This window comes from Eucyclogobius newberryi, unplaced genomic scaffold, assembly GCF_026437365.1.
Source record: "Eucyclogobius newberryi isolate DKJ021-1_F unplaced genomic scaffold, fEucNew1.0.hap1 SCAF_2, whole genome shotgun sequence".
NCBI classification, from domain to species: Eukaryota; Metazoa; Chordata; class Actinopteri; order Gobiiformes; family Gobiidae; genus Eucyclogobius; species Eucyclogobius newberryi.
The window spans coordinates 20,844,639-20,858,833 of record NW_027315834.1 but is presented as its reverse complement, the minus strand read 5'-3'; the positions used below and the strand labels follow the sequence as shown (position 1 = coordinate 20,858,833).

Genomic DNA, 14,195 nt, shown 5'->3' with positions numbered 1-14,195 from the left:
GACCACATTGCTTAGTAAGATGCATTTGTCTCCAACAGAATCAGATGTAATCCCATTTATATTTAAGACCTTATAGTCTTGGTTCATATCCTGTTTAAGATGTGGTTTAAGCCTGATGTGACCCAAATAGACCAACACTAGTCTTGGTCTATGACAAAGACTAGTGGAAGATCTACTGATATGATCAACATGGGCTTGTCTTTGCTCTAGTCCTGTTTGAACGTGACAGCGCAATGTTTTTTTATTTACTTCAGTGAAACTGTAGATTTCTGTTGAATAGTACACTACAAACTGTTTGTGGATATTGGATGTATTACAGTTTAAAATACTAATTTAAATAACAAAACTGTGGGCTGGACCCCAGAAAATAGTCCTCTGAAAAATCTGGCCAAATACAGGTACAAAGTTATATCTTTTCACAATAGCCTCTGAAAGTGGTGCCATTATTGAATTCTTGAGTGTGATGTGGTCAGTTAAAAGGACTTGAAGAATGAATGCGACCCAATGAAATGATTTAGACACATATGAGGTCTCAGAAGGAAAATAAACAAATGTTTATTATTTTATGCTGATTACCAATAAACATAACATTTTATTAAAGCAACCACCTGCCAAACTTTTTTGCACTGCATAAGGCAAAGTAAGAACACATATCCATGGAGACAAGCAGGTGATAGACCTTCTACCAGAAATTTTCACATTTAAAAAAGTTAAAAGTCAGGTCTATGGAAATCACAGCGAGGATGCATGTTTTTCAAGTTTTCTTTTGTGCTATAAAAACACCTATAATAAAGAAAATGCCTTTACTTCAGTCTATTTTTTTGATGAAACGCAGGATTTCAAGTTGAGCTTTAAATGACACAATGTCTTCTCTTTTCGAACATAGAAGAATTAGTCCTTTATAGAGCCCTTTTCTTCCTGTATTGCCACACTTTGGAATGTATACTGCTGAAGTCACTGAGGTTGTTGGCAAACTCCTCAGTGACAGGGCTCCGGGGGTGGATGAGATCCATCTTGAGTACCTGAAGTCTCTGGATGTTGTAGGACTATCTTGGCTGACACGTCCCTGCAACATGGCGTGGCGGTCGGGGGCAATGCCTCTGGACTGGCAGACCGGATGGTGATCAGAGGGATCACGGGATCACACTCCTCAGCCTCCCCGGTAAGGTCTATTCCAGGGTACTGGAGAGGAGAATCTGACCAATAGTCCTGGTCGTGGAACACTGGAGCAGCTCTATACTCTCCATCGGATGCTCGAGGGTTCATGGGAGTTTGCCCCACCAGTCCACATGTGCTTTGTGGACAGAATTTCAAGAGTTGGATGAAGTGTCTGGGGTGAGGGAAGTCTGGGATTCCCTGCTTAAGACTGCTGCCCCTACGACCCGGCCATAAGCGGAAGAAGATGGATGGATGGATGGATGTGCGTGTATTCACAAGTAGACCTATTGTTTTGTGAGGATCGTGTTGAATTCAATAGTGTTGTTGCATCCCTATTCAAATACATAGATGATACAAAATAAATAGTGTGACTTGAGATACAGATACACAGACAGAGCACTGGGGGAGGGGGCGAAGAGGAGGAAATAAAGCCTGCAAGGAGCCAGCAGGGAGCAACAATCAATACTATGACTCATTCTTTCTGCAGTGCTACTTCCGAACAACATTAAAAGCAAACTTAATCATTTTGGCCAGATAATCAGATCCTGTGGGGCGACATTTTCTCTCCATAACAGATATTAAATCCATGCACAATCAACTATGGATGGAAGAAACAGGCCAGAGGGGCAACAAACATAAACTTAAGCTCCACCCAAAAGAAGAATTTAGTAAATGATAATCATAATCATAACAACAACACGAAATTAGGGTAACAAATTAAAATATTAAAATTCATTCTGGTACTTTCCAACTTTAGTTCTTGAACATTACTGTACATTGTACACGCAGATGTCAAAACAATTGAAGGCGGCTGCGTTTCTTCACAGGGATGAATAAATGAATACATGGTCATAAAATAAAGCCCAGTTTGAACAATAATGCCTGTATAAACCTGTCTAATTGTCATCACGCACTAATATGGTTTCACATCCACGACAGCTGCGTTTGCATGGTCCATCATCCACACTCACCTGCAGCGGCCCCTGGGTGGATTTGTCCCGCTCCTCCTGTTTCAAGTCGTCTTTTTGAACATATTTTCAGGCAGTTCATTACTTCAGACTCTGTTCTCATCAGAAACGTCCGAAACGATCACTCGGTCGTTTCCCTCTATTTGCTACAAGTAGAGCCGTCCTAATGTGTCCGCTTCGCAGTCACCGCGCCCGGGGCTCGGGGTGGCCGCTCGTCCCGCTCATGGTCCCGCTGCACATCACTATACGGCCCCGGTGTCTCCGTGAGCCCCGACACTGTCCGTGCGGCCAGTGTCTGGTCAGCAATGATATGAAGACTTCAGGAGAAAAGACATCGGAGGAGACCGTGGATCTATTAAATGTTTGAGACAAAAAACAGCGCCACCTTGTGGATCTCTATCGTCCACACGCTTCAAATGAATGTAAATTGTTTTTATGCACTGTGAATATTTATTTAACACAATGTTTAATAATGTTTACATTATGCAAAACAGTTCCATTAAAGTAATATTATTATTCTGAATCTTCTTACTAAAGCTGCGAAGCTGCATGCATAAGCATTGAACAGTGGCGTTAAAAGTGCATGTGCTATTTGCTGATTAAAGCACTTGGGTAATGTTTTATGGAATGAAAATAAAAGGAAAAACAATATATGGCAATAACTACTTTAAAAATAGTGAATGGCCAAGATGGTGAAATTTGTACCATAAAATTACAATTGCCACAAAAATGAATACATAAAGGACATAAATAATCATAATGTCATTAATACATTAAAATAAAATGTATTCAAGTTTGCCATTTACTGTGAAATGTATTTTCATGGAAATATCATGTTAATATTAAAAATTCAGTGGCACAAGCATGTTACGTTAGAATTTAAGACAATATAAAATACACTCCAAAAATATATTTTAAACATAAAAATCCCAGAGTAAAAATATATAAAACTGGCTTTCTGTACAGATTGACATTCAGTTTAGAAAAAAATCATGATATGATATTGTCACATCCAAATTGCAGTTTGTGACATTGTTATAAGTTGGCAGAAGAGCGAAGGACATGAAATCTCTTCAGAGTCATGCGAAGAGATCCAAGCTCCTGGTTCAGTCTCTCCAGACGATTCTCCAAGGCTACCTAGAGAGTTTATGCAGACCATTCATTGGCAAAAGTCTTCACACACTTGAGCCATAGTACAAATGCATGTATTTGAAGCTTACCTCATCTAACCGTGTTTGCAGGCTGTGCCTGCCTGCTCCAGGCATTCGGCTCAACGCTGCCTCAATCTGCCCAAAAGACAATCTTTTGTTATTATGTTCTAAATACTGTTTTAGATATTAAATGATACATTCAGACATACAGCGTTCATTATTGTATCATATCATCCCCACCTGAAGTTTCTCCTGTGTGAGATCATCAAATAGTCTCTCTGCCTCAGACAGTGACAACTGTCGGTCCAAATTGGGTGATCCTGTGTTCTCGTCTCGTACACTCCGCTGTCTGTCCCAGTCCAGCTGGGGGTTTATTTCAAGGGGCAGGACACCACTTGGGCAATTTAAAGGACGCTGTCCTAGTAATCATAACATTCAGAGACAATATCTCAATATTAATTTGCCAACGCCACAAAACGGCAAAATACAGCCACCGATAAATGCTTTACAGAATGTATTTTAAAAATTACCGATTACTCGATTAATCGAAGAAAAAATCGATAGATTACTCAATTACTAAAATAATCGATAGCTGCAGCCCTAAAACTTTTTATATTGTAAAGTATATTTTACCATGATCAATGTCTGCTGATGTGAAGTGAAGCCTTTTCTTGGGTCTGCTGCAACAGAAAAGAGCAGTAAACAGCAATCCAGAATCCAGTTTATGCAGTCATCACAATAGTTGATTTATTTTGCAATTAAGTCCTACTGAGATACAGATCTCATGTTCAAGGAGGACCAATCACCAAAAAGGCACCACTTATTTAAATACATAAGGGCATCCCATTATATAATGGATAATTACTGGTTAATGACAGGACTGTCTAAGTGCCACCGCTGCATAATGTAACACGTCGAGTCTTTATTGAACAGAAAAGCTCTTACTTTCTCAGATTGGTGTGACTTTTGTTGTGACTAAATTAATGGAAGAATTACACTTACTTTAGTCACTAAACGCAGGAAGTAGCATGTCAATACTAGAAATGAAAATGAAAATAATAATCAAAGCATTATTGTTTAGGAGTTTACCTGTGTGGCAAATGTTCCTCTCTGGGCATCAAATGACCAAAAGCAGTAGAGAAGTTCTCAGTAGGACAGCGTTTTGGACTGGATTTTGCAGACAAGGGAATAAGTAGGGTCTCTCTTTTTGCTGGAAGAAATATGAAATTGTAAATAGTTTTTAATCAGGTTTTACTACGGTTCTAGGAAGATAGAATACATACTGGGCGTATTTGGGGCTGCCGCGATGCGTTGAGGAGGCAAAGAGGATGACCTATGACTCTCTGGAGACAGACTTCTTTGGAGAGCTCTGACGCTGCCTTTTTCCACTCGACTCAGAGGTTTTGCCAAATCCTGAAGGATGTCCTGATCCTGTATTGGAGCTTTAAGTCTCCGTTCCACAAACCCAACAGTGGAAATTGAATTGTCCACCCCTGTGTAAAAAGATTGTGATTGTTGCCATGACATGTTCATAGGATTGGACTGTACCATTAAGAATCAAGAACATCTTCTTTCAATTTTATTTGAGTTAACTACTGCGAAATATGTGCTCTGTGCCATCTGGTATAAACAACGTTTTAAGATTTAAATGTTTATTTCTTACAAGGTGCACGACTTTGTGTGGCTCGGGTCTCCTCCAGTTCAATCAGGGCTCTCATCATGGGAGTTAAAAAACTTGAGCCTGGCTTTCGGGAAAGGTCTTGAAGTCTCGACTGAGTTTCACAATCTGGGCTACTTGAGAAAATAAACAATGTTAATATATTGGATATATTTGTGTCTATCCACACTAAAAACATATTACACAAAGTACCGGGAATACATACTTCCAACTTCCATCAGTTGCAATGTCACCAGGACATTCATTTACTGATAATAAATTATCACACTTATTAAATGGAGATTTTGCTGATTGTGTTGTCAAAAGTGACTTTGTGCCATTATTCATCTGCTCAATTGGAGAAAAGGTATGTATGACATCTGGCTGAGCATTTCGTTTAGTTGGTGACAGAAGCAGATCAGGATGGTGGAACAGGCTGCAAACACAAAAATCAAAGGCCAGTGACATATCAAAAATACTTTTTTCAACAAACTTCATACAAGTAAAGCTAGCTTTCTTACCCCGCTCCAGAGGGCTGGGTGTTACGGCCCAAAGAATGGCGGCCTCTAGCCTGGTTCTCATGGTCAAGTTGTTTCACCTGGGTCTCCAGTTTAGAAATGATTCTAGTTGATTGAAACAAAAATAAATTAACACAAATGCAAGGCAAATCATTTAATTTGATAAGCTAACCTCTTGAGTTCAGATATCTCCCCACAGGCGGCAACAAGCTTGTTCTCAGTTGAGAACAGGTTGCTCTACACATGATGAAAAAAGCAGATTGATAATTAGAGATTCTTCAAGTGGCCAAGAGCTGATTGCATAGTTAATGATGATGAGTACCTTCAGGCCTTCATGCTTTTTCACCAGACAGTCATATTCTCCAAGTAGCTAAGAGATGTGTGGATATTTAAAGAATGGTTAATCACTGAACCAACTGAAACTGTATCATTCACCTTATTCAAAGCACCATTATCTAGAGCTCTGTTTCTGATTGTGTGATTTTGGATAAAGCTGCCAGTCTCTCCAGCAGATAAGTTATAAACTTCAAAGGTGTTTTCAGGCAGCCCAGAGAAACAGTGCGTTGTTGACTTGTTGGTGCATATGAACGTTCCATCTTTTACACAAATACCAAATATTACCATCCATCCATCCATTTTCTACCGCTTGTTCCCTTTATATATTATATAAATATAAATATTACCATCATTATATAATAATATAGCGAATATAAGACTTTTATCTAGTTCTCAGCTGAAACAAATGGATTTCCTGCTTAACGGAAATGCATTCACGATGAAATGGTCAGTAGCAGTCAGAAGTAAAAGTCGGAGCGGACTGTGGTGAATAGTCTTTGTGTTCCTTTGACACTTACATCTTGAAGCATCTTGTATTCCCTCTCCCGCTGTGTCTTCTTTTCATCTGCCTCTCTTTCTGCCTTCTGTGCTTCCTCTTCGAGCTGTTGTATTCGACTCCTGAGTCTGGCGGCCAATGCATCTTTCTCTTTAGTTGAACATTTGTCTTCTTCCAGTGTTTTCTGCAAAGACTTGACAGTAGCACCAGCTCCAGCATAACGCTCAGACAATTCAATCTGCAGGAGTGAAGACACAGTAAAAATAACCATACATGTACCATTTCTAAAATACAAAAACCCTATACAGTAATAACAATGACATACAATTTTTTTCTCCAGAGAACTGTTATTTGCCTCAAGTTCTTGAATGCGACTTGTTGCATCGGCCAGAGCCTTCTCCAAATGTTGGCATCTGACGGAGTGAGAGTGATATTTAAAAACTGTATACACTACATAATTACAAGTCGTGTACAACTTAAGAACGTACATGAAGATATTTAACAAACCTTTCAGAGAGAGCCTGGTTGTTTTTTTCTATGTCCTTGGGTAGATCTTTGAGTCTGAGTTTGTCTAAAAGATTTTGGATCTCAGATTCATAGTACGCTTTTAGATCAGCCACATGCCTCGAGTGTTTCTCTCTCAAGTTCTGTCTTAGTCTAGAGAGACAAAGCTGATAATTAGTATAATTCAGCACATATACATACATGTGTAGTGTTGGTCTTATGCAAATCATTAATTAAGATGACTGTATTTGTGGAGCAACATAGAAAGTTACGATACTCACAAGGAAAGAACGACAGGATCCTCAAGTGAACAAGAGCCCTCCATCTGCTGCGATGGGTCTCTATGAACAGGAGCTTGGTGCTGAAAGGCATGGCGCTGGGAAGGCAGGGAGAAAGGGGCCCATTGGTCCTGAATCTTCACAGTTGAATGTTGAGCTGCGCAAACACTGGAGGCATCGGAGATACAGTCCACGTCCCCAGGGTTATGACTGTCAGGGGTTAGAGGGGTTTCAGCTCTGAGGCCTGGATGAGACGGCGTAGAGAAAGAAGGACTGCTGAAGTGAGAGGGCGATGTGAAGCCAGAGGTACGATCTGAGTGCCGCGTGGTGACAGCTGGGTCCAAGGTCAACACCTAAGTCAAAATGTAACTTTGAAATAAAACCTTACTTGTTAGAAAGACTACCACTCAATGTTGTAACATACTTGAGGTTGTGGCGATAAAGAGGTGAATTTACAAGAACCATCCCTGTCTACACGTTTGAAATCTGTTTGTTTGTTACAGTAAATCTCCTTCAAAGACAGTTGAGATGGTTGACAAGGCATCTAAAGAAAGAGACAAAATACTTGTTTCTACACTACACAAACAGTCTTGTATGAAACGTCTTCATATTTAGTTCTTACTTACAAAACCCGTGGATGCTTCTTTCAATAGGTGCACACCACTGTCAAAGCTGTCCGGCAGAGGGTGATACAGATCATTCTCATGCAGGCGCCAATAGGTCAGCCCTTTTTTGGAATGAAAATTGCATAGACAAATGTATGTAATAAAAAAATATGTTATTTCAAGTTAATGCTTTAAAGTAAGCCACATTGCATCACAGAATTGCAAATTTGGCTCCAATTTGTTATCAATAGGTTACCTGATGCTTCAGAAATCAGACTATCGCTTCTCCTTAGAACATAAGAGACGCTGCCTGGTTGATTCTAAAATTCAAAACAGATGGATACGTTTAGGCAAAAGGGATCAAATCAGTATAATATCACCAACAAAAAAGACTCTGATGGACCTGGTCTAGTGAATCAGTACTCCTAAATTGGTTGAGCTGGTGGGATTCCATGTGCTTGTTGTGTAGCTCCTTGTTTTCTGCCGTCATCATTGGTAATTGCCCAGTCTTGGGTTTTTTAGGCCTAAATTTGTTCATCTGTACCCAGGTGGTAAGTTGCTGGTTTGTGCTAAAGTAAAAAAAGAGCATGTTTCAAAATAAAAGGAAAAAGTTGAAACTATTGGGATTTACATGTATTTTAAAACCATACCCAGAAGTTAGCCGCTGGTTAATTTGCTGGCTCATTCTGTTGACGCTAGGTTTCTTTGTGCTTGAATGTTTCTGCTGATATTTGATCACAGATGACGATTTGTCTTCAGCGTTTAGGGACATGTGGAGTTTCTTTTCACAGTCAGTGACCTCATCTTCCAGAGCAGACTCAGAATTAAAAATACTGGTCTCCCATGCAAACATAGTCCCATAACCACTACTGAGCGTTGTGGCTGCTGGTTCCTCTGTTGTGACTTCTCGGACCACCAGGTTGGCATCATTTTTTGAGCAGGGAGTACTGATTGGTGGCAAAGTATGGTCCCCCGTGTTAGAAAGCTCTTTATAAGGCTTGAAACTTCCCTGGCGGTTTTGGATTTGAACAAGAGCTTTGATTTCATCCTGAATTAACTGAGAACCAATAAAAACATCATTAAGTGTTAATCTGTTAATAGATGTTAATAAATAATGTTTCTCACAGAGTTGCGTCATCGTAGCTCACCTGAATTTGGCACTGGTATTGTTCTTGCTGAGCAAGTATTTGCTCTTGATATTGCTTTTCAACAAGCTGAAAAAGATGTAACCACCGACCCTGTTGAAAAATGTAATAATCCATGAAAATAAGACTTCTACATGTGTCAATCTGTATAGCAAATGTGCATCAACATATTAACATACAATAGTGTATCACAATTATATTTTAACATTAGAGTAGAAATATAGTACAATACAATACAATACAATATACTACATGAGTAAACAATACATCATTGCTATAAGCATGTTACTCGCTACTAGTCAGATAATGGTTTTGCAGCAAAAAAAAAACAATATACTACATCTGAGGTGACAGAGTGACAAAATGCGTAGCACTTGATTTGTGTCAGGGCACCTCGCAATCCTTCCAGATCTCAGGATTTGTCTCTCCGCTGTTTCGTATCTCCTGCACCAGGGCTCTTAGTGTCTCGATGGAGCTTGGATTTATAAAAGGAAGATTCTTCCCATGTCCAAATACTTCAGGACTCAAACAAAGTTCCCTATAGTAAAACAGAAATGGTACAGTGTCCAAAGTGTCCAACATGCATTTAAAACAACCTTGGTTGGCATCTTTTTTGGGATATTCATAAAGAAGTTTATTCTAAAAACTAGCATTAAATTAGTAATACCATGTCTACAGAAAAACCCACATTCTTCCTTTTAGGGTCTATGATTAAGCTATTTTCTGAATATTGAATACTATTGTGTACTCATCAATACTGTCAAATAAGAGCTGCAGGATTACAACGGCATAATTTTGTTGGCGCAGCCCTGGCTGGGTGATAATTTCATATTTACAAAGTTGTTTTTTTTAAGTACCATGCAATGACTCCCAAGTGCTTTACAGTGGACCGTGTTTGTTTAAGGAGGGTCTTTAAATTGTAGATCTTGATTAAAGAACTATATTTATGAACAAAACAAAAAGAGCACAAGCCACGTTATGTTTTGTGATCTTAACTACTGCACCTGAAGTTTTTGAGTGCTGGTATATCCATCGGTTTGCACTGTACAGTCCCTCCAGTTGTGTGGGAGGTTGTGTGTCTGTCCTCAGAGACGGAGAGCCCCAGGGCCGAAGACCCTTCAGAAGATACCAAAGAAGTCTCACTCTCTTTACCGCCATCAGCACCAACAGGGCAGTGGCTCAAAGCCCCCGAACTGGACACATCCTCTGAGATACTATCATCGGTGGACATGTTTATGACACCACACAGAGGGGGCCTGTTGGAAAGCTAAACAGAACAATGAATTACAGGAGTATAGTAGATTCGAAGCATGTAGAGTAGGGTGGGCAACATTAAACCTGAAGATATTTTCATTTTGTACACTCGGAAACAGATATGTCAAATGTGGTTTAGCACAAAAAAATATTTTATTGTTGAAAAAATTCTGAGCTTTACGGTTTAAAGCAGGTCCACCGTATGCTCATACACAAAGCCAGACACTTCATTTCCCCACCTACTCTTTGGCAGGTGGGCCTACATCCACAGCGAGTGACAGGTGGTGGGCCTGCATCCACAGTGAGTGACAGGTGGTGGGCCTACATCCACAGTGAGTGACAGGTAGGCTGCATCCACAGTGAGTGACAAGTGGTGGGCCTGCATCCACAGTGAGTGACAAGTGGTGGGCCTGCATCCACAGTGAGTGACAGGTGGTGGGCCTGCATCCACAGTGAGTGACAGGTGGTGGGCCTGCATCCACAGTGAGTGACAGGTGGTGGGCCTGCATCCACAGTGAGTGACAGGTAGGCTGCATCCACAGTGAGTGACAAGTGGTGGGCCTGCATCCACCATGAGTGACAGGTGGTGGGCCTGCATCCACAGTGAGTGACAGGTGGGCTACATCCACAGTGAGTGACAGGTGGGCTACATCCACAGCCTTGTGAAACTGAAAGTTTGTCTTTGAGTAATTAATAACACGGTTATTCCACATGTTAATTGCACACAGCTATGTTTTACCCAGTGGGTAATTTGTTACACAAAGTATGCAGAAAATTGTCTATTTCAAATCATAAACTGCATCACTAGCTAGCAATTAACATATTCCAAAATATTTACAAGTGAGCCATCGATGCCTGATTCTAGAACAGAACAGTGACGTCTGTGAACTCTGATGTTGACCCATCACTTCAGATTAGGCCAAGGTTTACTGGAGCCACTTTAACACGTGAAGCTAAAACTAAAACAAACTAGTATTAACATTAAACCCAACCTATAGTTAGCCACTAAACGTTAGCCAAATTAGCATGGATTTTTTTTCAAATCAAAAACATAACGTCACAAACATAGCGATGGAAACTACAGCTTTTACATAATGATTGTGTTAGAACTATGCACTCAACATAAGTAAATAGAAGCCTACCCGTATGTTTGTTTCGTTCTGTCATCCATATTTGTGAGTAGTGTCTTTCTGCTGGTTGGCTGCAGCGCCGCAGTGAAGCAGCGTCACTGTGCGTCAGCTGTCATTGGTCAATCCTCTGACACTCTGTTGTGACTGGCTCGTTTAAATAAATAATCCTCATTTTGTTTTAGTGCATTTTAATGTAACAGTAGAAACTTACCTTATCAACATCTAGATATTAAAATATGGACAATGACGATTGTATTGAAAATACAATTTAATCATCACACCAAGTAATAAATACATACAAAGATGCAAGTTATAGCATTTTCATTTTTACCAAAATTCTTACCACAAAATAAATCACAATGTTTGGCACAGCTGACCTTCAGTCGTGTGACCTGAAAAACTGATCAAATACTATAAAATGGTAACTTCCATCTACCTCTAATACAGCCATGCAGCATCAACTAAAACCCCACAGGCCCAAAGACATGCATAATGAAGTAAGTACAAAAAGTTGGAACCAGGGCCCCCCAAAACAAAGAAATCACACATAATATAAATGACACTCCAGAAAAATATAGGCCATGGATTGTTCTAAGGAGTTTTTTAACTGTTGCTTCCATTCTTCTGGTTCCTTCTCCCTTTATTTTTTCCATGTAAAAAAATGCCATGCAAATATATGCTAAAGCCAGGTGTGTTTAGGTTAGGACCGAGCATTCCTTTCCGTCTCAGCCAAACATTCCCGGACCAGGCCCCTGGCATGGATTATACCTAAAAGAACACACACACACACCACACAACACACAACACACACACAACACACACAACACACACAACACACACAACACACACAACACACACACACACTTAAAATATATTTTTCCTATAACAAAGTGAAACATTCTGAATATAGTTTGACATTTTACCTCTTTTCAGTCTTTCCATTGCACTTTTGCTCCCAGCATATGTAGGTCTGATTTCCTTACCAAGCTCCTCAATGATGGCCAGCAGCTCTGCATATTTGTTTTGAGGCACTTGGCCACCACCAGTATTACCCTTACAGCAGAAAAAAAAACATTTGGCAAATTGTATGTCAAACAAAAAGATGATTATTGTCAACCTGTAAATACCTGGGGGAATCCAAGAGTAGGGGGACCATAATCACTCAGAAGAGGCCTGTAGGACTGCAATGTGGCCAGATTCGCTGCAGAAGCGGATGTAAGGTTTGCCACTGTATAAAAAAACATTATTAAAAGCCTGTAAACCAAATCCACAAAACACCAAACAACGTTTTTTGATTGCAGTAAATTATTCTGGTTTTGTATGGGCATCAGTTTCGATCTTGAATCTAGAATCCAGGAAAACTGATATTTTTGGGATGGTATGGGCTAATCTTTTGTATGATTTTCCCCAAATGATGTAGGCCTAAGTTAACTTTACAAACTCATCTACACCCCCGTTTTACCAAAAAAAAAAAAAAGTGCAGTGTCGTCCCGTTTTGTGCAGAGTTCTCTTCACACTAAAGTGTTAAAATAAAGTTTTATGTATATTCTTTAAGCAAGAGATCGGAAAATCTGCCTGTACTAGATAATTAGGGCCAATAGCCGATACGTGAAAAGCGCAAATATCGGTCCGATATATCGGTCTACCTATAAATCCTATGTCGTTTTTTCAGACCGTCCTGACAAATATGGGATAAAAACTCCTTTGCACCTAGTTCTGTTTCCCCTTTGTCCCGTTCTTGGCTCTTTTGACCTTTTGACAGGAGGCCATTTAGGGTATCCACAGTCTGAACGCATTTTGGACATATATTGCCGCTTTCTTTTTTCCATCCGACTTTGTGGGCATCCATTTTTTTCAGTAAAGCAATTGCCCACAAGCCTGGAAGTAAAACGTTTCTGTCTTTCTTCTGATTTCCCCCCAATAATATCACACAGGCCGGGGAACAGTGCAGTGCCACGGTTTGTCCAGTAGGTGTCCTCAGAGCTTCAGAAAACCCCGGGCAGATCAATCAGCAGCTCCTCGGTGGGAGCATCATGGAGGACGCGGAACAAGGCTGGCTCAAGACTCAAGTGATACATTTTTGTCACCGTGTGAAGCGCCCACCCCGCGGCGCAGCGAGACCGGGACCAGACAGCGCTCCTTTGCAAAACGTCACTTTTTAATCCCTCAATCCTCGTCCGCCGAGAAACAATACGATCGCGTCCGTTTTACATTTGTAATAATGGCGGATATGAATTAGCCTAGCTCCCAGGATCTGACCCTGTATAACTGGACAAAAACTACCGACTCGGTCTTTCTCCAGGTATTCTCCGAGACCCCGAATTTAACACTCGATTAAACACGCGGATACTTTGAATTTACACCACATTTTCCGCTTACCCGATGTCCCAGAAGTCCCCGGTATATGCTGATGGACATTGGGTTTGTGAGACATTCCCAAAGACATTGTAAATTAAAGAAATAAAAATGACCCGAAATTCAGTGAAGCGTCTGTCTCTCACTTTTTGTTTACTACAGCGGCACCGGCAAATATGGCCGTCACTTTGTATTGACACCCACCGTCCTTTTAACGGGATTCATTGCGGGTTATCACAAAAAGATGTTTAAAATGCAACAATCAACACAGGTTTGCTCGTCATTTTTTTTTTTTTTTTGCTCATGTTCAGACGCTTCATTTAAAAACGCAATTTAAAACTATTACGTTTATTAGTGTAGCTTTACTAAATGGTCCAAAATAACACCCAATTGTGTAGAGCCGGCCATTAATAGTTTTAAGTCCTCAATAAGTGACTTTTATTTAGGAATGAGTTTTATAAAGCAAATGCGTGTTAAGCGGTTTATATAATGCGGGCGCTGGAGGTGCATTTATAATTTTAGTGTCAAAACTTTTGTGGGGGGGGGGGGGGGGGGGGATAAAAGCAGCTTGCGAAAGTCAAGATTCTTATTAATAACGTGTTTAAGCAAGAACGAGAATGTAAGGGACAAGAATAGCAAG

General features: G+C 40.2%; 2 protein-coding genes across 6 annotated transcripts; both read right to left on the bottom strand.

The window, feature by feature from the left end:
- Positions 1–2,989: 2,989 nt before the first annotated feature.
- On the bottom strand, positions 2,990–11,325 carry LOC140367722 (M-phase phosphoprotein 9). 5 transcript variants are annotated; one of them, XM_072454334.1, is made up of 24 exons: positions 11,213–11,325; positions 9,821–10,083; positions 9,210–9,354; positions 8,820–8,909; positions 8,322–8,728; positions 8,075–8,240; positions 7,928–7,991; positions 7,693–7,793; positions 7,491–7,610; positions 7,070–7,419; positions 6,792–6,941; positions 6,610–6,697; positions 6,307–6,522; positions 5,775–5,822; positions 5,625–5,689; positions 5,456–5,557; positions 5,161–5,370; positions 4,941–5,071; positions 4,557–4,770; positions 4,367–4,480; positions 3,911–3,957; positions 3,518–3,696; positions 3,347–3,412; positions 2,990–3,263 (listed from the first exon to the last, which is right to left on the bottom strand). In XM_072454334.1, exons 2-24 carry the CDS (start codon positions 10,045–10,047, stop codon positions 3,162–3,164), a joined length of 3,402 nt encoding a protein of 1,133 aa, XP_072310435.1. In that variant the 5' UTR covers positions 10,048–10,083; positions 11,213–11,325; the 3' UTR covers positions 2,990–3,161. The 5 variants fall into 5 exon arrangements, with proteins under 5 accessions (XP_072310435.1, XP_072310436.1, XP_072310432.1 ...); XM_072454335.1 differs by having other exon boundaries at positions 3,911–3,954; XM_072454331.1 differs by having other exon boundaries at positions 4,367–4,487; positions 4,561–4,770.
- A 125-nt stretch (positions 11,326–11,450) lies between these two features.
- On the bottom strand, positions 11,451–13,742 carry LOC140367799 (cyclin-dependent kinase 2-associated protein 1). The gene is made up of 4 exons (XM_072454467.1): positions 13,580–13,742; positions 12,328–12,428; positions 12,124–12,253; positions 11,451–11,968 (listed from the first exon to the last, which is right to left on the bottom strand). Exons 1-4 carry the CDS (start codon positions 13,644–13,646, stop codon positions 11,901–11,903), a joined length of 366 nt encoding a protein of 121 aa, XP_072310568.1. The 5' UTR covers positions 13,647–13,742; the 3' UTR covers positions 11,451–11,900.
- Between the last annotated feature and the right edge of the window lie 453 nt (positions 13,743–14,195).

What these genes read in the sequence shown, in the direction of transcription:
- LOC140367799 (XM_072454467.1), bottom strand. Translation starts at nt 13,646, where the DNA reads ATGTCTTTGGGAATGTCTCACAAACCCAATGTCCATCAGCATATACCG. An exon ending in GGGGACTTCTGGGACATCGG is followed by an intron (nt 12,429 to 13,579) that starts GTAAGCGGAAAA and finishes TTTTTTATACAG; the next exon opens with TGGCAAACCTTACATCCGCT. An exon ending in CTACTCTTGGATTCCCCCAG is followed by an intron (nt 12,254 to 12,327) that starts GTATTTACAGGT and finishes TTCTGCTGTAAG; the next exon opens with GGTAATACTGGTGGTGGCCA.
- LOC140367722 (XM_072454331.1), bottom strand. Translation starts at nt 10,047, where the DNA reads ATGTCCACCGATGATAGTATCTCAGAGGATGTGTCCAGTTCGGGGGCT. An exon ending in AAGAAGCATCCACGGGTTTT is followed by an intron (nt 7,611 to 7,692) that starts GTAAGTAAGAAC and finishes CTCTTTCTTTAG; the next exon opens with ATGCCTTGTCAACCATCTCA. An exon ending in GAGATATCTGAACTCAAGAG is followed by an intron (nt 5,558 to 5,624) that starts GTTAGCTTATCA and finishes TCAATCAACTAG; the next exon opens with AATCATTTCTAAACTGGAGA.